The sequence below is a fragment of the Scyliorhinus canicula genome, chromosome 11, assembly GCF_902713615.1.
Source record: "Scyliorhinus canicula chromosome 11, sScyCan1.1, whole genome shotgun sequence".
Classification (NCBI taxonomy): Eukaryota; Metazoa; Chordata; class Chondrichthyes; order Carcharhiniformes; family Scyliorhinidae; genus Scyliorhinus; species Scyliorhinus canicula.
Window position 1 is genome coordinate 122,634,342 of NC_052156.1, and position 25,755 is coordinate 122,660,096.

General features: G+C 46.3%; 1 protein-coding gene across 1 annotated transcript in view; it reads left to right on the plus strand.

The window, feature by feature from the left end:
* The window catches only part of LOC119973789 (mucin-2-like), a 160,677-nt gene that overhangs the window by 41,202 nt on the left and 93,720 nt on the right, over positions 1–25,755 (plus strand). Inside the window, exons 21-30 of the mRNA XM_038812213.1 lie at positions 117–265; positions 358–496; positions 6,091–6,195; positions 6,313–6,501; positions 10,495–10,734; positions 10,817–10,973; positions 15,130–15,255; positions 16,530–16,671; positions 18,521–18,552; positions 21,310–21,417. Of these exons, the coding sequence (XP_038668141.1) occupies positions 117–265; positions 358–496; positions 6,091–6,195; positions 6,313–6,501; positions 10,495–10,734; positions 10,817–10,973; positions 15,130–15,255; positions 16,530–16,671; positions 18,521–18,552; positions 21,310–21,417 (1,387 nt within the window). The remainder of the gene's footprint in view (positions 1–116; positions 266–357; positions 497–6,090; positions 6,196–6,312; positions 6,502–10,494; positions 10,735–10,816; positions 10,974–15,129; positions 15,256–16,529; positions 16,672–18,520; positions 18,553–21,309; positions 21,418–25,755) is intronic.

The following is a 25,755-nucleotide window of genomic DNA, read 5'->3' on the forward strand; positions in this document are numbered from 1 at the left end:
GTGAGAACAATGTTATAAATATTTTACGTCGGTTATGATTATTCCAGACATGTTGTAAATCGGTATGATTTATCACCAATACTGCCAATCGATAAAGTGTTCTCTCTTGTCTGTAGCCAAACCCTTGTGTGCCTGGCTGTGTGTGCTCTGAAGGTTTAGTGGAAGATTACAGTGGACATTGCATTCAACCAGAACGATGTCCTTGTTCATTTGGTGGTGAAATCTTCAATCCAGGGCAAACAATAAAAAGGGACTGCAATAACTGGTGAGTGTGTATAAATATTCCAATGAATAATACTACAAAAAGCAATAAACATTGAAAAATTGAACAATATCAATCTTCTCTCTCATTTGTAGCACATGCAATGGTGGATCATGGGTCTGTACTAATATAGCTTGTCCAAAGACCTGCCTAGTTTATGGAGATGGTCACTACATAAGCTTTGATGGAAAAAGATACAGATATGATGGCAACTGTGAATACATCCTTGTTGAGGTAAGTTAATGTGAGCCATACTTGTGGCAGTTTCACTGGTCATCCTATCTTAGTTTGACATGTATTTCATTCACTATTTGGCGATCTGATGACAGTCCTCTCTTCTATTGAATGAATTGCTTCAAAAAAGTTGGAGATAGACTCTGGCAGTTTAATAGCTCCGGAACAACACCGGGGATGTACCTGCACAGCATGGACTGCTCAGTTGAAAGAGAAGGCTCACCACAACTTTCCCAAGGGCAATTAAGGATGAGTAATAAATGTTGGCTTTACCAGTGACACCCACGCCCCATGAACCCATAAGAATATGATGTGCATTAACATTGACTAACATTGTAATTATTTAATTATCTCAATGAAAATAAAAAAATATATAATTATGGTGATAGACTCTTAAATACTGGGTGGTGTACAGAAGTAGGTATTGAGCAGAGCTGGAGAGGAAGGCAAAGAAACAGATAACTTGTATCACAGGGGGATGATACATTTGAGCTTTGTGACCACAGTTGTACCTGTAGAAATACTTTTTGAGTGTAGTTAATCAGAAATATCTGGGGCAGGATTCTCTATCCCGCCAATCCTGTTTTCTGGTGCCGCGCACCCCTGACAGCAGCGGGATCTTCCGTCCCGGCAGCCGGCTAATGGGGTTTCCCATTGTGGACGCCCACACGCCGTCAGTAAATCCATGGGCGTGAGTACGCTGTTGGTGAAGCGGAAGATCCCACCAACGGAGAATCCCGCCCTTGATATTTTGCATTTGCACTGTGCCAAAGTGTTGAAGGGCTTCTGTAGTCCAATTACAATTACAATCATGATGGTGAAAAAAAATCAGAACTGTGTGCGGGTCATTTAATACGTTTTCCACTCTTTTGACCGCACCAATTTTCTCCCAAGACAATGCCAACCCATTAGTTTAAAATTTCAGCAGGTCCCTCTGGTACTTCACCTAACTGGCTATTAATTATTTATTTGCAAACCTTGATGGGCTTTCTGACTGCAAGGGTATTGTACATGAGTCTGAGCCTGTCTTCAGCCCACTTGCAGATATCAAAGTGTGATAATCCTGCCTGGGAAAGCCTACAGTTACGCTCCTAAACTGCTGCCAGGATGCAAATGCAACAAGCAGACAAAGCCGAGCAAAAATCTATCAATCAGGTCCTCTTACACCTGATCTTCTGAAGTGAGAGCAATGCTTCAGCAAACATATGAGTGATGTTTAAATTGCTGGCTGCCACGTAGGGCCCACAAGGACTCTAAATACATGGTCACAGCAACAAAAACAGAGCACCTTGAACCTGTTACAGCATCACAAGATGCTCCACAGGAACACTATAAAGCAAAAGGAGGTATTAGAACAAGTGACCAAAAGATGTGTCAAAGAGATCAATATGTTTTAAAGAGCATTTAAAAGAGCAAAGGGAAGTTAGCAGGTGAAGAGGTTTAGGGAGGGAATTCCACAATTTAAAGATCTTGGCAGCTGAAGCCATGGCTTTGGTGGGATGATTAAAAGGGGGAATGCAAAAAGGTCAGATCTAGAGAAGTGGAAATGTCTTGAAGAGTTGTGCGGCTGGAATAGATTACAGAGGCAGGGAGGAGCAAGGTCTTCGAAGAATGTGACAAGAAGGATGAGGATTTTAAAATTGAGGCATTGCTTAACTATAAGCTAATGCAGTTTAATGAACATACGTTTTAATGGTGTGAGATTTAACACAAGTTGGGAAAGGGCAGCAGAACATTGAACCACAAAGTCGAGAGATGGCTCGGATGACGGTTTTAACAATAGATGAGCTGAGGCAAGAACAAAGTAAGGCAAAGTTATGGAGATGAAAATAAGTAGTCTTAGTGATGGCGTGAAAGTGTGGCCACAAGTTCATGTCATGAAAAATAGGTGGGGTTTGAGGATGGATCATTGGGGGTATGATGCACGATCAATTGTACAAAGACTAGAGTTGGATACAACTGAGGCTTTATTGCTTAAGATATGTGGCCTCCCACAGCAGCTGGTGAAATGGCTGCTGAATGAGGACATGCTTCTCCTACTGGGCGGAGCCAGCAGGCAGGGGCTACCGGTGAACCTGTAGTACAAGTCCTACCTTACATCACCTAATACAGGTGTAACAGTGGTTTACCACATTCACCCCCAGCTAAAATTGAGTCTGGCGGGGTGGTGGAGAGCTACATACAGCGATGAATTTATATTTACAGTATTTCATCAGGAAAAAAAAGTCTTTTGAAGTCTGGTGCCAGTTTGAGATTTAACCAGTCTGGTGCATTGATGTTCCGCTGGGATCTACGTAGCAGTGGCGGCGATATCGGTGCTGGCCTGATGTTCGGTGACTCTGGGAGCGTGCCGAAATCCTCTTCATCCTCGGGCGTGTGCAGGGGAAGGACGGATGGTCCTGGTGGGGTTAATGCTGGGAGTGCCGGGGGAGGGGAGGGTGGCGCCGGGCTGGGGAGGTGTGTGTGTGTGGAACCTGCTGGTCCCCCTGAGGGAGACAGTATCTTGGCGGCCGTCGGGGTACGCCACGTAGGCATACTGGGGGTTGGCATGGAGCAACTGCATCCTTTCCACCAACGGGTCCACCTTGTGGAGTTGGACGTGCCTACGGAGCAGGACTGGTCCTGGCGCTACGAGCCAAGTCGGGAGCGACATCCTGGATGTGGACTTCCTGGGGAAGGCAAAGAGACGTTCATGGGGTGTGTTGTTAGTGGCGGTGCACAGCAGTGACCGATTGGAGTGGAGTGCATCAGGGAGGACCTCCTGCCAGCGAGAGGCTGGGAGGTTCCTGGACCGTTCTCCCTCTCTACCTGCCCGTTTCCCCAGGGGTTATAGCTGGTCATCCTACTGGAGGCGATACCCCTGCTGAGCAGGAACTGACGCAGCTCATCGCTCATGAATGAGGATCCCCTGTCACTGTGGATATAGGCGGGGAAATCGAACAGAGTGAAGATAGTGTTTAGGGCTTTAATGACGGTGGCAGATATCATATCGGGGCATGGGATAGCGAAGGGGAACCTGGAATACTCATCGACCACACTGAGAATATACGTGTTTCGTCAGTGGAGGGGAGGGTCCATTTGAAATCCACACTGAGGCGTTCACAGGGGCGGGAGGCCTTCACCAGGCACGCACGGTCCGGCCGGAAGAAGTGCGGCTTGCACTCCGCACAGACCTGGCAGTCCCTGGTGATTGTCCGTACTCCCTCGGCGGAGTAGGGCAGATTGCGGGCCTTGACAAAATGGTACAGACGAGTTACTCCCGGGTGACAAAGGCTGTCGTGCAGGACCTGGAGTCGGTCTACTTGTGCGCTGGCACATGTACCTCGGGATAGGGCGTCTGGGGGCTCGGTGCGTTTGCCGGAGCGATACAAAATCTCATAATTACAGGTGGAGAGCTCGATCCTCCACCGCAAGATTTTATCGTTTTTGATCTTGCCCCGCTGTGTGTTATTGAACATGAAGGCTATCGACCGTTGGTCAGTGAGGAGAGTGAATCTCCTGCCGGCCAGGTAATGCCTCCAATGCCGCACAGCTTCAACGATAGCTTGGGCCTCTTTTTCGACAGATGAGTGCCGAATTTCTGAGGCATGAAGGGTGCGGGAAAAGAATGCCGCCGGTCTGCCTGCCTGGTTGAGGGTGGCGGTTAGGGCGACGTCCGATGCGTCACTCTCTACTTGAAAGGGCAGTGTCTCGTCTACTGCGTGCTTCCCGGCCTTGGCTATATCGGCTCTGATACGGGTGAAGGCCTGTTGCGCCTCGGCCGTCAGGGGAAAGTGGGTGGACTCAATGAGTGGGCGGGCCTTGTCTGCATAGTTTGGGACCCACTGGGCGTAGTACGAGAAGATCCCCAGGCAGCGTTTGAGGGCCTTGGGGCAGTGGGGGAGGGGAAGCTCCATGAGGGGGCACATGCGGTCCAGATCGGGCTCCAGAACTCCATTTTGGACCACAGAGCCGAGGATGGCTAAGCGGGTCGTGCTAAACACGCACTTCTCCTTGTTGTAGGTGAGGTTGAGGAGAGTGGCAGTGTAGAGAAATTTGGCGAGGTTGGCATCGTGGTCCTGCTGGTCACGGCCGCAGATGGTGACGTTATCTAGGTATGGGAAGGTGGCCCGCAAACCGTACCGGTCGACCATTCGGTCCATCTCCCTTTGGAAGACCGAGACCCAGTTAGTGACGTCGAAGGGAACTCTGAGGAAGTGGTAGAGACGACCGTCCGCCTCAAAAACGGTGTATGGATGGTCTGATTTACGAATGGGGAGCTGGTGGTAGGCGGATTTGAGGTCTACCGTTGTGAAGACCCGGTATTGTGCAATCTGATTGACCATATCAGATATGCGTGGGAGGGGGTACGCGTCGAGCTGCGTATATCGATTGATGGTCTGGCTGTAGTCCACGACCCTTCTGTGTTTCTCCCCAGTTCTCCCCAACGACTACCACTTGGGCTCTCCAGGGGCTGTTGCTGGCCTCGATAATGCCCTCCCGAGGCAGCCGCCTGACCTCGGACCTGATGGGTGCTGTACCGTCTGCTCCTTGTGGTGACGGGTTTGCAATCCGGGGTTAGATTGGCAAAGAGGGAAGGCGGATCGACCTTTAGGATAGCGAGGCCGCACACAGTGAGGGGCGGTAGGGGCCCGCTGAATTTGAGGGTTAGGCTCTGGAGGTTGCACTGGAAGTCCAGGTCGAGTAGTAGGGCAGCGCAGAGAACGTAGAGGCGGAAGCCGCTGAATTCTACGACCTGGACCGTGAGTGTGACTGTGCAGAGCCCCCGGATCGGGACGGAATGGGATCCGGAGGCCAGGGAAATTCTTTGGTTGGCAGGGTGGACCGCGAGGGAGCAGCGCCTTACCGTATCCGGGTGTATGAAGCTTTCGGTTCTCCCGGAGTCCAGCAGGCAAGAGGTCATGTGGAGTTGGATACAACTGAGGCTTTATTGCTCTAAGATGTGTGGCCTCCCACAGCAGCTGGCGAAATGGCTGCTGAATGAGGACACGCATATTTATACTCCGCCTACTGGGCGGAGCCAGCAGGCAGGGACTGCCGGCGAACCTGTAGTACAGGTCCTACCTTACATCGCCTAATACAGGTGTAACAGTGGTTTACCACAGGGTGGGATAGGAGCAGGAAGTCATTGTCGGTGTTTTTCTGCTTGCAACAAGATAGATAAGAAATCGTGCAGTCATGAATGTGTTGACAGGTTAAAAATTAGACTTGAATTGTTTAACTAGCAATCATCCCAGATTCCATGCTGAAGTTGGCAGCACGGTAGCACAAGTGATTAGCACTGTGGCTTCACAGCGCCAGGGTCCCATGTTCGATTCCCTGCTGGGTCACTGTCTGTGCGGAGTCTGCACGTTCTCCCCGTGAATGCGTGGGTTTCCTCCGGGTACTCCGGTTTCCTCCCACAGTCCAAAGGCGTGCAGCGTAGGTGCCCTTAGTGTCCAAAAAGGTTTAGGAGGGGTTATTGGGTTACGGGGATAGGGCGGATGTGAGGGCTTAAGTGGGTCGGTGCAGACTCGATGGGCAGAATGGCCTTCTTATGCACTGTATTTTCTATGTTCCATTGCACAAACACATTAAAATAATTTTCATTTCAGGACAAATGTCAAGGAGCAACTGGTACATTCCAAATATTAGCAGAGAGTGTTCCCTGCTGTGAAAATGGAGTGACATGTTCAAGGAATATCAGAATTTTGCTCGAGGTACGCATTTTGATTTTTCAGGATTTAAATGCTTCTGTCGAGTAGCAGGTACAAGGTCTAATCTGAAATTATTATGCATTTTAGTAAACTGTTTTGTTTTCAATTGTGTTCTTACAGAATAGAGAACTAATTCTCTTGAGTGGGAATGGAATAACTGAGGTGTCTCTTGGTCAAACCCAGTGCACAGATAATTTCTACTCACTTCACACCTTGGGACTCTATTTAGTCCTAACGTTTTCTAATGGGATCACAGTGATATGGGACAAGCGTACAAGATTATCAGTCACACTGGATGCAAGATGGAAGGTAAGTAAGCAGTGTTTCGAAATTAAGACTATCCCCTCAGAGAAAATGTTTCGAAATTAAGACTTTCCCCTCAGAGAAGAACATGATCAGTAACTGGAATTAACTACAAAGCCTGATTAATTTAAACAGAAATGGTTTATGATGTCTTTTTAGCTAACGTCACAGAACACTGTGAAACAAGTAAGAAAGAAAGATGGAGAAATTTCTGGGGAGGTGGTTAGAGCAGACAGCAATGATTAGGAAGAGCAGGCCAGGGTTTATGCAAACAGGACAGCTAGCCTTCAGAAGCACCACAGTACAGGGTCGATGATAAATGGAATGCATATTACTTTTATTTTTGGTAATCAGAGAATCAACCTCGGCTCAGTTGGTCGAGGGTTATCCTTTGTGTCCTGGCCAACATTCACCCCTCAATCAACATCACAAAATCGGATTATTTGCTCATTGTCATCATCATAATAATCATCTTTATTATTGTCACAAGTAGGCTTACATTAACACTGCAATTAAGCTACTGAAAAAATCTAGTCGCCACACTCTGGCGCCTGTCCGGGAGAATTCAGAATGTCCAAATTACCTAACAGCACGTCTTTTGGGACTTGTGGGAGGAAGCCGGAGCACCCGGAGGAAACCACGCAGACACAGGGAGAACGCGCAGACTCCGCACAATGACCCAAGCCGGGAATCGAACATGGAACCCTGGTGCTGTGCTGCTGTGCCACCACCATACTACTGTTTGTGGGAGCTTGCTACACTTCCTACGTTACAGCAGCACCTACTTTTCAAAAAAAAGTACTTCATTGGCTGGACAGACAGCCAGTAGTCATGAAGGACACAATATAAATAGAAGACTTTCTGTCATTGTTCAGTTATTTGTCTAGCATCCAGAAAAATAGCACTTCAGGTAACGGCTGGGCAATTTGCACTTCATTTCCATGTGGAGAGATAATATTGAAGGATAAGGGAAAAACATGGTAGCAGGGTAGCATTTATTTATTTATGTGTGGTTGGGGAATGGCATCATTTAACAGTGGAGAAAATACTGGCACATCAAATGGTGACTATACACTAAGGAGTTGGCCAGGAAGCTTTGTGAGGATGATGTGTTTTAATAGTTTTTCTGATGAGTATGAATTGGGACTTGTTGAGCTGGGAGTGAGCATTGAGAGCCCGAGGCTGACAGCAGGCAGGTGATTCAGAGTGCAAGTTCAGGCCAAGTTGGAACATGGCCAGATCAGATCAAAGGGAGGCATCTTAAGAACTTGCTTGAAATTAAGGGTTGGGAACAACAATGTGGGAATGTAAAACGCACCCATTGTAGCGTGGAAACAGTATCAATGTCACCAAAAGTCATTACTTGTATATATTTATGGTAAAAGCTTTACATGGAACAAGTAAATTACATACCTGAAAGCAGTAAAAGAAGATAAGAAATTAATTTGAGGAACACTTTCAGAAACTTATTCCAGTGCTGCCAGCTATTGTCAAGAGAGTGCAACTGCATAGAGTTTCAATGTGAAAAACTGGCTTGAATTCTAAAATTCTAACAACAGAAATAATGGTCTGGATTCTCCGATTTTCAGGCTATGTCCTGACGCTGGCATGGGAACGGTGGCGTTTTGCGACCGAAAACTCAAAGCAAAACAGCCATCGATCCTCCATTTGGCTGGGAGCGAGCATGCAGGCCGTGTAGAGAAACTGGCTCTAGCTGCCGATATAGCCGGAGAATTGACAGGTCCATGGCTGCACATGCACACAGTGGTGACATGCATGCAACATGACGTCATCCGTGCGCAGACACGGCCTTCAAAATAGTGCGCCGCCTTTGGCCGGCTCGCGAACCCCGGACCATCCCCAACAGTGCCCCTAGCCCATGCCAATATCCCCCCTGCCTGTGGAACGGCTCTCCCCCGACTGTGGCGGCACTGGACTGAGTCCACAGCCGCCACACCCAGTTCCCGACAAGTAATAGCGTGAGAGAGCCACGACGTCGGGAACTCGGCAAGTCGGGGGCAAAGCTTCTGGTGGAGGGCCTCAGGCAACGTCCTGAGGCCGTTGATACAGCGTGCAGCGTACTCCTCGAGTACGCTGCTTTGGAGGGGCGGCGCATCGTGAAAGCGGGATTCTCCAGCCGATCGCCGAACGCGACTTCGGCATCGGCGACTGGAGAATCCCGCCCAATGTGTTTCAATACAATGATTCAGGTCTTCTAATCTCTGGATGGTCAGTCAGGTTGTACACTGGAAGATACACCATGGGACCTCACGGAAACCCATGGAATTGCCCAGGAAGCTTGAACATCTGATAGACAATTCTCCAGCTTCCCGTGGATCCTCCAAGAAAGTCTCCAACTTGGAGTTAGAGTCAGAGACTTGGATTGTTCCAACTTATTTACCCAGGATGTTCGAAAGAAAAATTTGAGTTGAGCTCCTGGGAACTATGCAACTCGCTTCTTGAACACCTCAACTACACCTCTGATCCCCTGAATACCTCCTGACCCACAATAGCCCCCAACCCCACTCCCCCCACGATTCTCCCCTGAGCCACCCTAACTAACTCGCAACCTGGCAACCCCTTCTGACTGACCCACCTATGCACCTTACTCACCTCCCAAACTTCCACCCTACACACCTACTACCCTACCTACCTTCTACTCAATCCCCTGACTATCCTACCTACCTGCCATCCCAACTCCCCGGCCACGTACCCTACCTAACCTCATTGCCCACTTACCCTCTCCCCTTTGATTTTCAATGAAGCTCTGGAACTTTTGAACTCTTAGCATGTTATTGTAGCTAGTGCCATAAAAAGGGTGTGTAGCTTCTGAGCAGCTTCCTTTGCTGACACATTTGAGGTTTCCTTTGCTGAGTTCTGCAAGATCCTCCATTGGAAGATTGCCCAGAGAAATCGGAGGAAGTTAAGTGAATTTGTTTTGTCCAGGCAGGGTTAGAAATAGGGGTTCTGATCCTGAGTGGAAGATTTCGACCAATAGTTGCCAATCTCTATGGCATTAAATGCATAGAATCCCTACACTGCAGAAGGAGGCCACTTGGCTTATTGAGTCCACACCATCCCTCCGAAACCTAGGCCCACTCACCCTCCCTATCCCCACAACACCAGTTAACCTGCACATCTTTGGAAACTAAAGGGCAAATTAGCATGGCCAATCCATGTAACCTGCACATTTTTGGATTGTGGGAGGACATCTGAGCACCTGGAGGAAACCCATGCAGACACGGGAAAAACATGCAAACTCCACACAGACAGGCACAAGGAGTTGAGGGTAAGGATCACTTGAAGTCAGTTAAAGGTGGGGATGCTTAGAGGCTGATAATTGAGTGGATATTTGGATCAGGGAATGTGAGCTCTAATATTCATTTTAAAGTTAAGTATTTGTCCTTATATTTCTAATGTAAATTCCCATGTTCACATTTATATCAGAAACGGCCTGCATAAAGTTCTCAAGTTGTAATGAAGAAGGCTCTTGACTGAAATATTAATTATGGAAGCATCCACAAGTCCCTGTTAATGCATTGAGTTCTTCCTTGAACGCATCCTCAATCTTTCAGGAGGTTGATTCCACGTGTTGGAAGGAAGAAAGAACAGGATTGCATTTTGCTAGCACCTGTCACAACCTCAGGCCACTCTAAGGTGCTCTGTAGCCAGTGAAGTCTTTTTTAAAGTGTAGTCACTCATGTAACGTAAGATATTATGATGCTCCATTCACTCTGTGGCAGTGGCATTCTTGGGGAGCAGGTCTCTGCTCCCAAAGCAAGATTGCATATAAAGTCCAGCTTTGGGTGTAGCTCGGGACCCGTGGGGTTTGTGACAATTCTGGGGAGTCCCACCAGATTTGTAAAGGGATTCCGTTAGCAAAATGGGTCAATTCTGGATCTTGTGTTTCTCATTGGGTCAACTTGGAAAGAACCATTGAACATGTATTGTGCTTTTATAACAGTAACTATTGTTTCAATTCTCTTTTGTACTCTTAAGAATAAAGTTTGTGGGCTTTGTGGAAATTTCAACTATGATATTGAAGACGATTTGACAACAAAGGGGAACTATGTAGTGACCAGCTCTGTGGAGTTTGGGAACAGTTGGAAGACGATGGAGTCATGCTCTAACGCAGCAAATCAAACATTCCCATGCGATAGAAATCCATATTGTTTGGCCTGGGCCCAGAAGAGATGCAACATTATTAAAGGCGCTGTCTTTCAAGCTTGCCATAAAAAGGTAAGGTGGTGACCAATTCTAAGCAAATATAAACCTCTTACAAAGCATCCTTGTGATTTCTGACACTGTGCTACTTTGCCAGGTTGATCCAAACCCTTACTACGATGCTTGTGTCGAAGAAGCTTGTGCCTGTGATATGGAGGGAAAATATCTGGGTTTCTGTACAGCTGTAGCTGTGTATTCAGAAGCTTGTAACAGATTTGATGTTTGTATTCGCTGGAGGACCGCAGACCTCTGTCGTAAGTTCTACATTCCTTCTTCTGAAGAATTAAAGCATAAGGGTTCATCAAGCACACCTTTGTCAGCTTGTGGGCTTGCAAAACAATATTCAGGAAAGCAACATTCACTGAGTGTTTAAACGAGGCGCTTTTTAATGATGCCTGTAACCAATGCCATTTTATAAACAACCACGATTATGAGCATGTTTGGGTCCAGAAAATGGGGGAGGAGCTCAGCCGAGTAATTTGCAATATCGACAGCAAGCCAATTTACTCCTCATCGCCAGTTTAATAAGGAGAAGGAGAGTCAACGCCGTGTAAAATAAAGAAACCTATTTTTATTTACACACAATATTTACACTGCCTGGTAGATCCCTACTGAGTTCCTGTTCTGGTCCTTGCCTCAATGGCTGTCCTTTTATACAGATACCCCACCCCCAGTGGGAGAGCTGGTACTCTGCAAAGACCATGCCCACCATGTAGGCCCAGTGCAGGATATTATATTTACCTCTCGAATTTCCCGTCTTTTCAGTCATGAAATAGCCTCTATCTTTCACTTGAGCTGAATGGACGGGTTATTTTAGGATGATTGATTTGAGCCCTGTGTTAGCAATTGCCCTTTGTCTCAGAAGGAGCAGCAATTTTATAAACTCTTTGTGTTCTAGACTCCAATTTCCATCCAGTTAACCAAACACAGTTCAGCACTTCTGCACACTTCTATTACTAGATTCACCAAACATAATATACTTACTAACAAAAACTTATCACCAACCAATATCTCTCTACCCTGGTGCTTGATGTCAAATCTGAAATATTTGACTTAGTTAATGTCCTTGTCTGTTGCCCATAAGGGGCAACTATAGCCTAGATGGCAGCCACCATATACTCTCCATACATCCAGGCCGGGATTCTCCCTTCCGGACACTAAGTCCCCACGCCGGCGGGAAAACCGACGCAAACGACTCCGGCGTCAACGGGCCCCCAAGGTGAGGAATCCTCACCTGTCTTGGGGGCTAGGTGGATGGCGGAGGGTTTGGCGTTGCTCCTGTCGGCTGCAAAGTGATGGCTCGAGTTTGCGCATGTGCCAAAGGGCCGGCGTGATCTTATGCATACATAGACCGGCCGCCGTATTTTGCCGCATGCGCGAGGAGTTATTTTCTCCACACCGGCCTACATGTGCCGGCGCGGAAGGAAGAAGTGCCCCCACGGCACAGGCCCGCCCACAGATCGGTGGGCCCTGTTTGCGTGGCAGGCCACCGTGGCACCGTGGGGGCCCCCCCGGAGGGGGGTCGGATCCTGCCAGGTTCCGCCGGTACATGAGCTGAGTGAGTCACGCCGGCGGAACTGGCCAAAAACGGATGGCTGCTCGGCCCATCGGAGGCTGGAGAATCGCCAGGGGAGGCCGCTGCCAAGGGCCCCCGACCAACGTGGCGGGAATCCCGCCCCCACCCGAAAAACAACACCAGAGAATACGGCAGCCGGCATCGGGGCGGTGGGATGGGATTCGCGCCGCCCACCGGGCGGAATCCCGCCTCTGATGTCTGAAAACAGTGGACATTTCATCACAATTATTATCATAATTGCTGCTTCACGTAAAATGACATGAGTATGCTTTACCAGATGAAGGTCTTGTTCCTCATGCTCTTTCATAGAACATAGAACAGTACAGCACAGAATAGGCCCTTCGGCCCCCGATGTTATGCCGAGCATTGTCTGAAACCAAGATCAAGCTATCCCACTCCCTGTCATTCTGGTGTGCTCCATGTGCCTATCCAATAACTGCTTGAAAGTTCCTAAAGTGACTGACTCCACTATCACAGCAGGTAGTCCATTCCACACCCTATATCTCCTACCCTGAACCTTATAGTTATGTCCCCTTGTAACAGCTACATCCACCCGAGGAAATAGTCTCTAAACGTCCATTCTATCTATCCCCCTCATCATCTTATAAACCTCTATTAAGTCGCCTCTCATCCTCCACCGCTCCAAAGAGAAAAATCCTAGCTCCTTCAACGTTCCCTCATAAGACCTATCCTGCAAACCAGGCAGCATCCTGGTAAATCTCCTTTGCACCCTTTCCAATGCTTCAACATCCTTCCTGTAGTGAGGTGACCAGAACTGCACAAAATACTCCAAATGTGGTCTCACCAGGGTCATGTACAGTTGCAGCATAACCCCCGCGGCTCTTAAACTCAAGCCCGCTGTTAATAAACGCTAACACACTATAGGCCTTCTTTACGGCTCTATCCACTTGAGTGGGAACCTTCAGAGATCTGTGGACATGAACTTCAATATCTCTCTGTTCCTCCACATTCCTCAGAACCCTGCCGTTGACCCTGTAATCCGCATTGAAATTTTTCCTACCGAAATGATACCAATGATACCAAAATACCATTGCTTAACTCATTACCTTTAAAGTACTCCGTCTATCCACCTATTCTTTTAGAAAAAGGGGATAATTTAGTCTCTATTGAGACTCAACATGTGCCCAAGCATGAGAGTCCAATACCCAGGTCAGCATGTTTAAGATGATAATACAGTGACCTGGATTTTTGAATCAGGTGTGCAGAGTCAAGAATATTTCCAATGAGAGGGAGGTGAGGATGGCTGTTAAAGGGAATCAAACCCACCGTCCCCAGAAACAGTGCAGTGGCAGTCACAGGCACTGCTGGGTGAGGAGTGCGAAAGCTTGGCCTTGATGATCTGGGACTTCGTCACAGCTAATAAACAAAAGAAAACAAAAAAGGTCCTCTAGACCTCAACCCTCATATCCCTTCATCACCATTTCACACACACTCTCCATGCCCTATCAATGCCACTTCATGGCCCTCACCCACCTCCTGTGGTCCCTTATAATATGCTCCATGCCACCTCATGCTCTTTGCCTATTCCCATAGCCCTTCACACTCTCCACGCCAACCCATGACCTCCCACTTATCTCCATTGCCCCTTACATGTAAACTAATGATATCTCAAGTTAATTTATGACCACCAGTTACCATCCTTTGCCCTTACACCCTCCATGCCAACTGACCCTGTATCCACCATGGTCAGACCTCAGCACCCAAGCTGAGATAAGACAAAATAAAGTTCTAAGTGTCGATTGGTGACTTTCCTATTTTTAAAAATCACTCTCATTGATTAAAAAATCCATTCACTACGATTACATTCCTTCAACTACTTAATTCTTTTAAAAAAACAAGCATTTCCTTCAAGTATTTAATCACTTATGAAGCAAGCAACTGTATGCATAGTCCCACACCAAATACTTTATAAAAACCTGGAACTGTCAATTAAACTGTGAATGGACAATCATCCCACCATGAAAATGTCAGGTTGTGAAAGCAGTCATGCAGCAAAAATCCTATCATGATTACCCCAGGCGTATGTGAACAGACAGAGTGAAAAAGCAAGAGCTGTATTTTAAACAGTGGACATTTTTTCACTCTAAAGTTCAGGGGATATAAAGGATTTTAAGGCCCTGCCCACCACTGGGATCTTCTGCTCCCACCGAAAGTCAATTAACTTTTGGCTTGTCCACTGCACTTCCCGTGACAGGTCCCATTCCGTCAGGGCTGGAAAATCTTCGCCCAAATTTCAATGGGATTTAAATGCCTTGACTGCTTTGCAGGTTTATCCACTTTTTGCGGACATTCGTTTCTACTTTTAACAAAACTAACAGCGCACTTGGAATTTCCCAGAGTGCATCTGACCTTCTCAAAAAGGGCACCCTACTTCTACCAAAGGGCATACATCTTTCAAAGTTGTCCAGAGATTTATTCATAAAGTCTCCTTATAATTCAACAAGGTTACCCTGGCTCCCCAAAGATTTTCAGTAAATTTAGACCATCTCTTGGAGTGTAACACCCACATCTCATGATTTGAACATGCTTCGATCAAAATTTGGGCCTGTTTGAAGGCAGCTGCACACTTATATTTGAAGCTACCTTGGTGAATCATGCCCCGCATCGCCCCTCCCCAGCGAAATGCTGGGTGCCGGATTTGCGGTCGCGACTCAGAGTTCCCGCGTCACTTTGGCTAAGCTGGAGACATTTGCTATCCATTGGGAAATTCAGGCCAGTATGCATTTGGCATGGATGATTCAAACTGCATTGGATGTAGAAATTGAATAAATGACGAATGATCAAATTTTATTTGTTTCTGCTTTATATTGCAGCCGTGTATTGTGACTATTATAACACACCTGGTGAATGCAGCTGGCACTATCACCCATGTGGAACATTAACAACTAAAACATGCTCGGACCATTACATTGGAAAGAAGTTCTCTGCTGATCTTGAAGGTTGGGTTTCGATTATATTCAATCATATATTCAGATGTGTTTCAAAAAAAAAACTTTTGAAAGATCTTTTAATTGGATTGGATTGGATTGGATTTGTTTATTGTCACGTGTACCGAGGTACAGTGAAAAGTATTTTTCTGCAAGCAGCTCAACAGATCATTCAGTACATGGGAAGAAAAGGGAATTAAACAGAATTCAAGAAAATACATGAGAATACATAATAGGGCAACACAAGATATACAAATGGATTTGTTAAGTTTAATCAATTAAATGTGTCTCCAAAGAATCTAAAGTTTCTAATGGTCATGAGAAGAGAGACTTTTTGCGATCAGACAGGGAGCACAAATTGAGAAATTACACACCCCAGTCCCAGCAGTCTCCTGATTTGTACTCTGGTATATGCTGGAAATCTCTCTCAGATGTTGGTGGGGAGAACATGGGGAGAGAATCTAAACTAAAGTGTACCATTCTACAGGGGGTGCAGGAAAAGAGGGACCTGGTGATAAGTTGTTGAAGGTAGCAGGAAAGTTTGAGAGAGCAGTTGATGAATCACACAGTATCCTCGGCTATATTAATAGGGGCATGGAGTGCAAGAGTAAGGAGATTGTGTTGCACTTGTATGATGCCCTTCTTCAGTCTCAGCTGGGGCATCGCGTCCAGTTCTGGCGACGCACGTTTGGAAGCACTGGAGAGTGCACAGGAAAGATTAATGGAAATAATCCCAGGTATGAAGACAGATTGGAGAAGTTAGAACTGTTTCCCATGGAGAAAGAAGGTTGAGAGGAAATTTGATAGAGATATTTAAAATAATGAGGGGATTTAGGCAGAGTAGATGGGGAGAAATTATCTCCCACTCATAAAATGATCCAGAATGAAAGGGTGTACAGATTTAGGGTAATTGGCAAATGGAGCAAAAGCAAAATGAGAAAAAGCCTTTCTAAGCAGCGAGTGGTTAAGGTCTGCAGTGCACTGCTAGAGATTGTGATGGGGGAAAGTTCAATGAAAGCATTCGAAGAGGAATTAGACTGTTAGCTGAAAAGGAAACCAGTGCAAAATTACAAGGAGAAGGCAGGGAAACTGCACTAATGAATTGCTCTTTTGAAACAGCTGGTGCAGGCACAAGAGGTCAAATGGCTTCCTTCTGCACTCTAACAATTTGGTGATTCAGTGAAGATGTGAGTGTGTTGTGAAAAAAAGTGATCTTTGATTTTGTGTTCATTTTTACTTCAGTTTTTTTCTGAAAAATTCACGTAGTTTATTTCTCACTGTTTTAGGTTGTTATGCCAAATGTCCAGAAAGTACTCCGTATTTGGATGAAAATACAATGAAGTGTGTTGCATTACCTCAGTGCACTTGTTATTATGATGGAAGAATATTGCAGCCCGGTGAAATGACATGGAATACCTGTGAAAAATGGTACAACGTCCATGTCAATTCATTTTATTACTTTGATCACCATTCTTGTGCCGAAAGCAAACATTTTAATTCAAACGTATCTGGGCCTTGAATACTTTTTTGGTTAAATCATTCACTTAGAAGTGTTGTAAGGAACGATCCTTAAGAAATAGTTTTTTCATTTCTATTTCCAAGACAAAGGAGATTTTCCTGACAATCACAACCCAACCTGTTCAAAATCAGAAGTGATTTTGGTTGACATGGATTTTGTTTTATAAATTTAGAGCACCCAATTATTTTTTTCCAATTGAGGGGCAATTTAGCAAGGCCAAACCACCTGCCCTACACATCTCTGGGTTGTGGGGGCGAAACCCACGCAAACACAGGGAGAATGTGCAAACTCCACAAGGACAGTGATCCAGAGCCGGGATCGAACCTGGGACCTCGGCGCCGTGAGGCAGCAATGCTAACCCACTGCACCACCGTGCTGCCTATGTGGTTGACATAGTTAAGATTTAGATCAGTTGTGTAAGAAAATGTAATACTGCCAGATGCTTTATGAAATAAAAGCAATTTTAAGAGTTTCAAATTGATGTATTCGCTGTTTAAATAGATACAACTGCAAAATGTATCATACTATACTCTCCCAATTAAACTAATAATAATAATAATAATCTTTATTGTCACAAGTAGGCTTACATTAACACTGCAATAAAGTTACTGTGAAAGGCCCCTAGTTGCCACATTCTGGTGCCTATCCAGGTACACAGAGGGAGAATTCAGAATGTCCAAATTATCTAGCAGCATGTCTTTCGGGACTGGTGGGAGTAAACCGGAGCACCAGGAGGAAACTTACACAGACACAGGGAGAACGTACGGACTCCGCAAAGCCAGGAATCTAACCTGGGACACTGCCGATATGAAGCAACAGTGCTAACCACTGTGTTGCCGTGCCGCCTATTGCTTATCACCCCTGTTGCTGCCCAGAAAATTGACTCTTTCTTTAAAATTCTACCATGATCTCCCCTCCTACCAACTTCTGCAATTGTGAAATGTTCCTCAAACAGCAGTTTATTTATGACCTACCTCCAGATTCAGCAGCCATGTTCCATTAATTGCTAAGACCCTGTTTTAGGGAAGTCTATCTGTCATAAGCTCTCATTTGTTGCCTTCTTCCCTGTGTTTAAAATCCTCTCAAAGACCTTCAGCTTTAGATGTGATGTGTGAGCCGGCAAAATATTTCCCCATTTGTCATCCATCATTCTTTAAGGCACTTATTAAAAAAACTATTCCATGGGATGTGGATCGCTAATATTTATTGAAGAGTCACATGTCAGCCAGGTAAAGATGGCAGATTTCCTTCCCTAAAGAACATTCATTTTACCATTAGACTTTTAATTTCAGAGTTTTATTCATTGAATTCAAATTTCAGCATCTGCCGTGGTGGGATTCGAACCTGTGTCTCAGAGCATCACCCTGAGTTTCTGAATGACTAGTCCAGTAACAATACCACTATGCCACTGCCTCCCTTTACAGACATGGTGACACAGTGGTTAGCACTGTTGCCTCACAATGCCAAGGACCCGGGTTCAATTCCAGCCTCGGGTGACTGTGGGGAGTTCGCACTTTCGCCCAGTGTCTGCGTGGGTTTCCTCCGGGTGCTCCGGTTTCCTCCCACAGTCCAAGTATGTGCAGCTCAGGTGGATTAACCATGCTAAATTGTCCCTGCGTGCCCAGGGCTGTGGAAGTTCGGCGGGGATAGGGCGGGGAAGTTTCAGAGGTGCAGACTTGATGGGCCAAATTGCCTCCTTCTGCACTTTAGGGATTCTAATGTTTCTTGCTGTAATGCCTTGTCTGTTTTTATTTATAGTGTATGTGTCAATGGAAACACGCAGTGTGACCGTAAGTAACTTTACTTCTCAGCCTTCAGTTGCTAGCATAATGAATGTGTACTGGCTATTTGTGTTTTGCTGCAGAGCAATGCTTCCCCTGAATACAGTATAACATTAATATCACCCGCACCCCTGATCTTCTTAATGTTTCTTACACAATGCGCAAGTTCTGTACTTGAAACACGGTATCAACTAAGCTTACTACAAGCCAATAGAGAAGGTTCAGTTGCACAATGGAGTAGGTGCTATGCCAGCTCATATTTATTCTTTCGTGGGACGTGAACTTTGCTGTCAAGGTAAACTTTTATTGCCTATCCCTAATTGCCCTTGAACTGAGTGTCTTGTTAAATAATAATAATCTTTATTGTCACAAGTAGACTTATAGTGCAATGAAGTTACTGTGAAAAGCCCCGAGTCTCTACATTTCAGTGCCTGTTCAGGTACAAAGAGAGAGAATTCAGAATGTCCAATTCACCTAATAAGCACGTCTTTTGGGACTAGTGGGAGGAAACTAGAGCACCCGGAGGAAACCCACGCAGACACGGGGAGAACGTGCAGACTCCACACAGACAGTGATCCAAGCGGGAATCAAACCTGGGACCCTGGCACCGTGAAGCCTTAGTGCTAACCACTGTTCTACCATGCTGCCCTGTTAGGCCATTTTTGAAGACTTTTAAGAGTCAACCACGTTGCTGTGGATCTGGAGTTTCATGTGGGCCAGACCTACACGTAGTAAGATTGGCAAATTCCTTCCCTGAAGGACATCAGATGGGTTTTTACGACAATTATTTCATGGTCATCATCATTTAGACTTGTAATTCCAGATTTTTATTGGATTCTGCTTTGGTGGTATTCAAACCTGGTGCATTTCCCTGGCTGCCTGAATTACTAGTCCAGTGACACTTCCACCTTGCCACTAGTTTGACAATAAAACTGGGAGGATCTGTGTCCGTGAACATCAGGCTCAGTGCTTTCTCACTGGATCCATCTCCTGCGATTTCTCAAGACTGCCTATAATCCTATTCATCTATTAAGTCCTGAGCCTATATGTTGTTTCAAATTCATGCAAATTGTGGAAGTACACCCACAGGTTTGAGGAAAAATCATGGGAAAACCTAGAAAAATGGCCCAAGTAGCATTCACGCTATGTACTGGGGTTTCCGTGGCTCTTCAGCTGGTGCTCTGACAGCCTACTTTTACCACCAGAGGGTCGCCCACTAATGGTTGCCGCCAAACATAAGATGGTGTAAACATTTCACTTCCCATTAATATTACTGTTGGGAAAGCATGGTGGCGCAGTAGATCAGCCATGCTGCCTCACAGCACCAAAGTCCCAGGTTCGATCCCGACTCTGGGTCACTGTCAGTGTGGAGTTTCCACATTCTCCCCGTGTTTGCATGGGTTTCGCCCCCACAACCCAAAGTTGTGCAGGCTAGGTGGATTGGCCACACTAAATTGCCCCTTAATTGGAAAAAAAATGAATTGGGTACTCTAAATTTAAAAAAAATATATACTGCTGCTGAGCAGTTACTGTTTCACCATTGCTTCTGAACGAGTGAGATGACTGCACTCTTTCAAATATAAGAAAATGGTTTCTGCTGTGGAACTCAAGGGTTAATGCTGGAGCTGTCTCGTTGGTTCTGCTGATCTTCCAGCATTAGATCTGAATGTCTATTCTTCTTGTGAGGGCCTCAGTGGTGAGAGTAAACTACAGGATGGGCGGCACTGTAGTACAGTGGGTAGCACTGTTGCTTCACAGCTTCAGGGTCCCAGGTTCGATTCCCAGCTTGGGCCATTGCCAGTGTGGAGTCCCCTCGTGTCTGCGCGGGTTTCCTCTGGGTGCTCCCGTTTCCTCCCACAATCCCAATTGTTAGGTGAGTTGGACATTCTGATTTCCCCCTCTGTGCACCCGAACAAGGGCTGGAATGTGGTGACTCGTGGCCTTTTGCAATAACTTCATTGCAGTGTTAATGTCAGCCTACTTGTGACAATAATAAAGATTATCATTATTATCATTAGGAGTGGGGTTGTCAATGGCCAGATTGTCTCAGGTTCTGCAAGGTTTGAAGATTAATCCACCAGCATACTGCTGGGGGCAATCCAGGACTACAAGACATATTCAAAAATTCATTTTTTTCCGAATGTTTTGGCTTATTAGTTGTGAAGATATTGGCGTTGCAGAAGAAAAGATGGTTGAGTGACAGTTAAAAGCATTCAATGAAAAGCCTGTTCACTGTCCAGTTGGTGTAGAAGGCTTGCTCCATGTGAACTGACGTGTTGGGCACCTCAATGGGGTGGACCATGAAGGCAGGGCAGTTGGAGGGAGGTTATTCAATGATGAATTTTTGGGATTGTATCCAACCAGAGGCACACGCACACACACACTTGTTTGTTCACTGGGTAGTTTTAAGTAGTAGAACCTTACTTCTACCTTGCCCACACTCTTAACTGGTCACACTGAAGTCGATGCTAATGTCACACTTGTTGTGACTGTGTTCCGCTAACTCAGTGAACTCACCAAGCATTAACTCCAGAATTGAACATTGTGCAATGTGCGTTGCTCGGTACCCAGCCTCGAACTATCTTTGGAAACTGCATCCATCATCATATACCGGATAATTCAATGTTTTTATATCACCTGATTGTATGCCTTATATACCATATCATATGTGGTTTTATACCATGATAGGAGCCTAGTAAAACCTCTGGAAAACATGAGAAATCGAATAGAACTGAAGATTTTCTTTGGGTATGTTTGCTCCAACAGGAATTACGACTACAACTAAGAGCACAACTGTGACCACAACAGCATCAACCACTTCAACTCCACCTACATCTTTGGTAACGACTATTTCATCAACAATAACAAGCACAGGTAAAGAGATCTTAGTGTGATACTTTAATGAAGAAAACCATACTTACAAAGTAGTATGATTTAGTTGTCACTGTACACTACTTTATCATAGAATCATAGAATCCCTACAGTGCAGAAGGAGGCCATTTGGCCCATCAAGTCTGCACAGATCCATCGAACGACCACCATTCCTGGGCCCAATCCTCCACCTTATCCCTGTAACCCCACCCAACGTTTGGACATTTTAGGGGCAATTTAACATGGCCAATCCACCGAGTCTGCACATTGTTGGACTGTAAGAGCACCCGGAGGAAACCCACACATACAGGGGGAGAATTTGCAAACTCCACACAGACAGTAACCCGAGGTTGGAATTGAACCCGGGTCCCTGGCACTGTGAGGCCGCAGTGCTAACTACTGTGCCACCATGGCAGTCCACCTTTGAAAGATAGATGTCAAATCCGACGTCACCCAAACTTGCAGTAATTTATGGTTATTATGACATGATGACTCTAGAGCCATCTCTGGTTCAGTTGACCACACACTCACCTCTGAGCCATATAAGTCAGTGGGCCGGATTTTCCGTGTCCCCTGTCCTGCCCTCCATAGCGTGATATGAGGTGGCGGAGGTGGCTTGCTTCAACAACGTTTCCCATTGTTCATACCTTGCGCCGCTGGAGAACCCAGGACTTTTAAACTTTTTAAACTCCAGAACGGCACTCCAGCCATGCACAGAGGGAATGTTGCACTGTTGGAGGTGCTGCCGTTTGGATAAGACATTAACCTTAGAGCCCATCTCCCCTCGCAGGTGAAAGTATGAGATCCCATACCACAATTTAAAAGAAGATTGCAGAAATTACTCCTGATGAGCGGCTGGTTTAGCTCACTGGGCTAAATCGCTGGGTTTTAAAGCAGACCAAGCAGGCCAGCAGCACGGTTCGATTCCCGTACCAGCCTCCCCGGACAGGCGCCAGAATGTGGAGACTAGGGGCTTTTCACAGTAACTTCATTGAAGCCTACCCGAGACAATAAGCGATTTTCATTTCATTTTCATTTTTCATTTTCATTTCATGTGCTAACCAAAATAAAACCCACAATCAGCATCACAAAAATGGATTTTTTAGTCATTTGAGAGCTTCTGTTGTGAAAATACAATACAACAGCAACCACATTTCAGAAACTATTAAGCGTCATGAGACCTCTGGTGCATTATATATAGTTTTATCGATTTAGCCGTACGTAATGTTTTCAGTATAGTAAGAGAAAATATTGAAAGATTAAAGGGATGAAACTGAACAGTACAAAAACTTTCAGTACAGAAGTGTTATAACACGGTACTAAAGAGTCGGGGTGGCACAATAGCACAGTGGTTAGCACTGTTGCTTCACAGCAACAGGAACCCGGGTTTGATTCCCGGCTTGGGTTATTGTCTGTGCGGAGTCTGCACATCCACCCCATGTGTACGTGGGTTTCCTCCGGGTGCTCCTGTTTCCTCCCACAGTCCAAAGATGCGCAGGTTAGGTGGATTGGCCATGATAATTGCCCTCAGTGTCCAAAAATTGCCCTTAGTGTTGGGTGGGGTTACTGGGTTATGGGGTTAGGGTAGAGATGTTGACCTTGGGTAGGATGCTCTTTCCAAGAGCCGGTGCAGACTCGATGGGCCGAATGGCCTCCTTCTGCACTGTAAATTCTATGAAATCTATGAAACAGGGACCCGGGTTTGATTCCCGGCTTGGGTTATTGTCTGTGCGGAGTCTGCACGTTCTCCCTATGTCTGTGTGGGTTTCCTCCAGGTGCTCTGGTTTCCTCCCACAAGTCCCGAAAGACGTGCTTGTGAGGTAAGTTGGACATTCTGAATTCTCCCTCCGTGTACCTGAGCAGGCGACTGGGGGACTTGCACAAATGTAAGCCTACTTGTGACATTAATAAAGATTATTATTATTCAAAAAACAAGGTTTAAAGACTGGGTTGCTGTTTTCCATAACCAATTTGTTACCTAAAACCTGTGGCAGGCTGATTTGATTACTTAAATTTGGGTCTACATTGTGGGACCCCTACGTGAATTTGGACAACAACCAACTTAGTTCTCCCGTGTCGTAAAGTAACCACAAAGCCTGCTGAAAAATGGCTAAGTCTTCTGTATTTTGTGGATCCAGAACGCTCAGCTTTGCCTATCCAGGCTTGTGAAACAACTATAGGAAGCTGCCAGACAACCTCTAGTATTGCTACTGGTTTCCTACCTGTCATAATATACATCTATGTATATAATGGAGTGCAGACAGGCAGTGATTGACACACAGGATGACCAGTAAGCACACAGAACAGAGCAGCCAATCACCAGACAGGACACTACCACTATAAAGCCAGAGGGCACCAGTTTTCCTGCTCTCTTGAGATCCAGCCTCTGAGACAGTCAGAGCTCGTGAGCTAGCCAGTGCAAACACCATGCGGTAGCTCGTAAGTCTGGTCAGGCTAGCATCAGGTCTCCAGTCAAGTCAGCATAGTGTCAACCCACAGTTAAACATGTAAAATAGTTAGATGTTAAATAAAATTGTGTTGCATCTCATCAAGTGTTGGAAGTCTGTCTCTCGCTACACTGCATCAAGCGCAGTCCACATTGACCCAGCCTGCCCAACACATCATGGTACCAGGTAGTGATGCTGAAAATTGACGGACCTACCTTGAGTGAATCAGTGGTGACCAGCAAGCAGCCATCCGGTGACATGGAAAACGTCCGCCCTTCTCCGCAGCTCCGCATCACCGGCAACCTCGATGCAAATTGGAAGATCTTCAAACAAAAGTTCCAACTCTATCTCGAAGCCACTGACCTCGAGGCCGCATCAGATGCCAGGAAGATCGCACTATTCCTCTCCACAGCTGGAGACCACGCCATCCACATCTACAACTCCCTTACATTCGCTGAAGGCGAAGACAAGACGAAATTTAAAACAGTCCTGCTGAAGTTCGACAGCCGCTGTGACATTGAGGTGAATGAGAGCTTTGAACGGTACGTTTTCCAGCAGAGGCTTCAGGGTAAGGATGAACCTTTTCAATCCTTTTTGACCCATCTCCGCATCCTCGCGCAGTCATGTCACTATGATTCGACAACCGATTCCATGATCCGGGATCAGATTGTTTTCGGGGTCCACTCTGATTCCCTTCGCCAGCAGCTCCTGAAAGTCAAGCAGCTCACCCTCACCATCGCCATCGAAACGTGCGTTCGCCACGAACATGCTAACAATCGGTACTCCCACATCAGGGCGGCAGAAACGGCAAAGCTAACCTCCCACGAGGCGTAATGGGTGCAGGCTATCGCACAAATGCAGGGCCTAAGTCTTGATGAGTGTGGCCATTTTGCACGCTTTTCCCGGGCTCCAGCGCATGCGTGCCATGACCGAGGGGACGGCGAGACCGCCGATCAGCCTGCCCAGATGCGTACATCATTCGACCGCACTGTACATATGCGTTGACGCACGGAACGCACTGACGTTGGCGTCATGACGTGTCCGAATTGTGGCTCCGCCCATTTAAAGCAGCAGTGTCCGGCAAAATCACTACGGTGTCTACAGTGTGGTAAGCTTGGCCACTACGCAGCCCTTTGCAGATCTGCTCCACTGCCCAGCATCCAGCGATCCCAGCCACGTCGCAGAAACGTCCGCTCAATACAGCAGGCCGTGCCAGACTCCGACCCCGACAGCCCACCAGATCCCCATTTCGGGCGGGCATCATTACAAAGCATGCGCTGCTTTTCTCCAAGATAGTGAAGCACCTCCCAATCCTAAGCGTGGATCCTGACGATGAGTGGTGTGCTGTCCTCACAGTCAACAAGGCAAGCATCTGCTTCAAGCTGGACACCGGCGCATTGGCGAACCTCATCTCGAAATCCGATCTCGACACCATCCGCGTCAGACCAAGCATTCTTCCACCGATCTACCAGCAATCCTGCTGATTGCCGCATTGGCAGCAGTCCCGCCTATCCAAGTGCAGGCGGCCCCATATCCACCCTTGAGGCGGTCAACCAGAATTCGTTGCCCGCCACAGAGAATAACATATAGACTGAACATATGCACAATTCTGTTACCTCATCGTTTTGACCTCTGTAAATATCGTTTTTTACCATTTCATCTGCCCTATATCTGCACTAGAGACACCTTCCTATGTATATAAGTCCATTTTAGCACACTCTGTATGTAGTCACACACATATACACATCCACACGCACATGCACCTTAATATTTATATTCTGAACATAAACTACAAAGAAAAAGGGGGGGAGATGTCATAATATACATCTATGTATATATATAATAGAGTGCGGACAGGCAGTGATTGACACATAGGATGACCAGTAAGCACTGA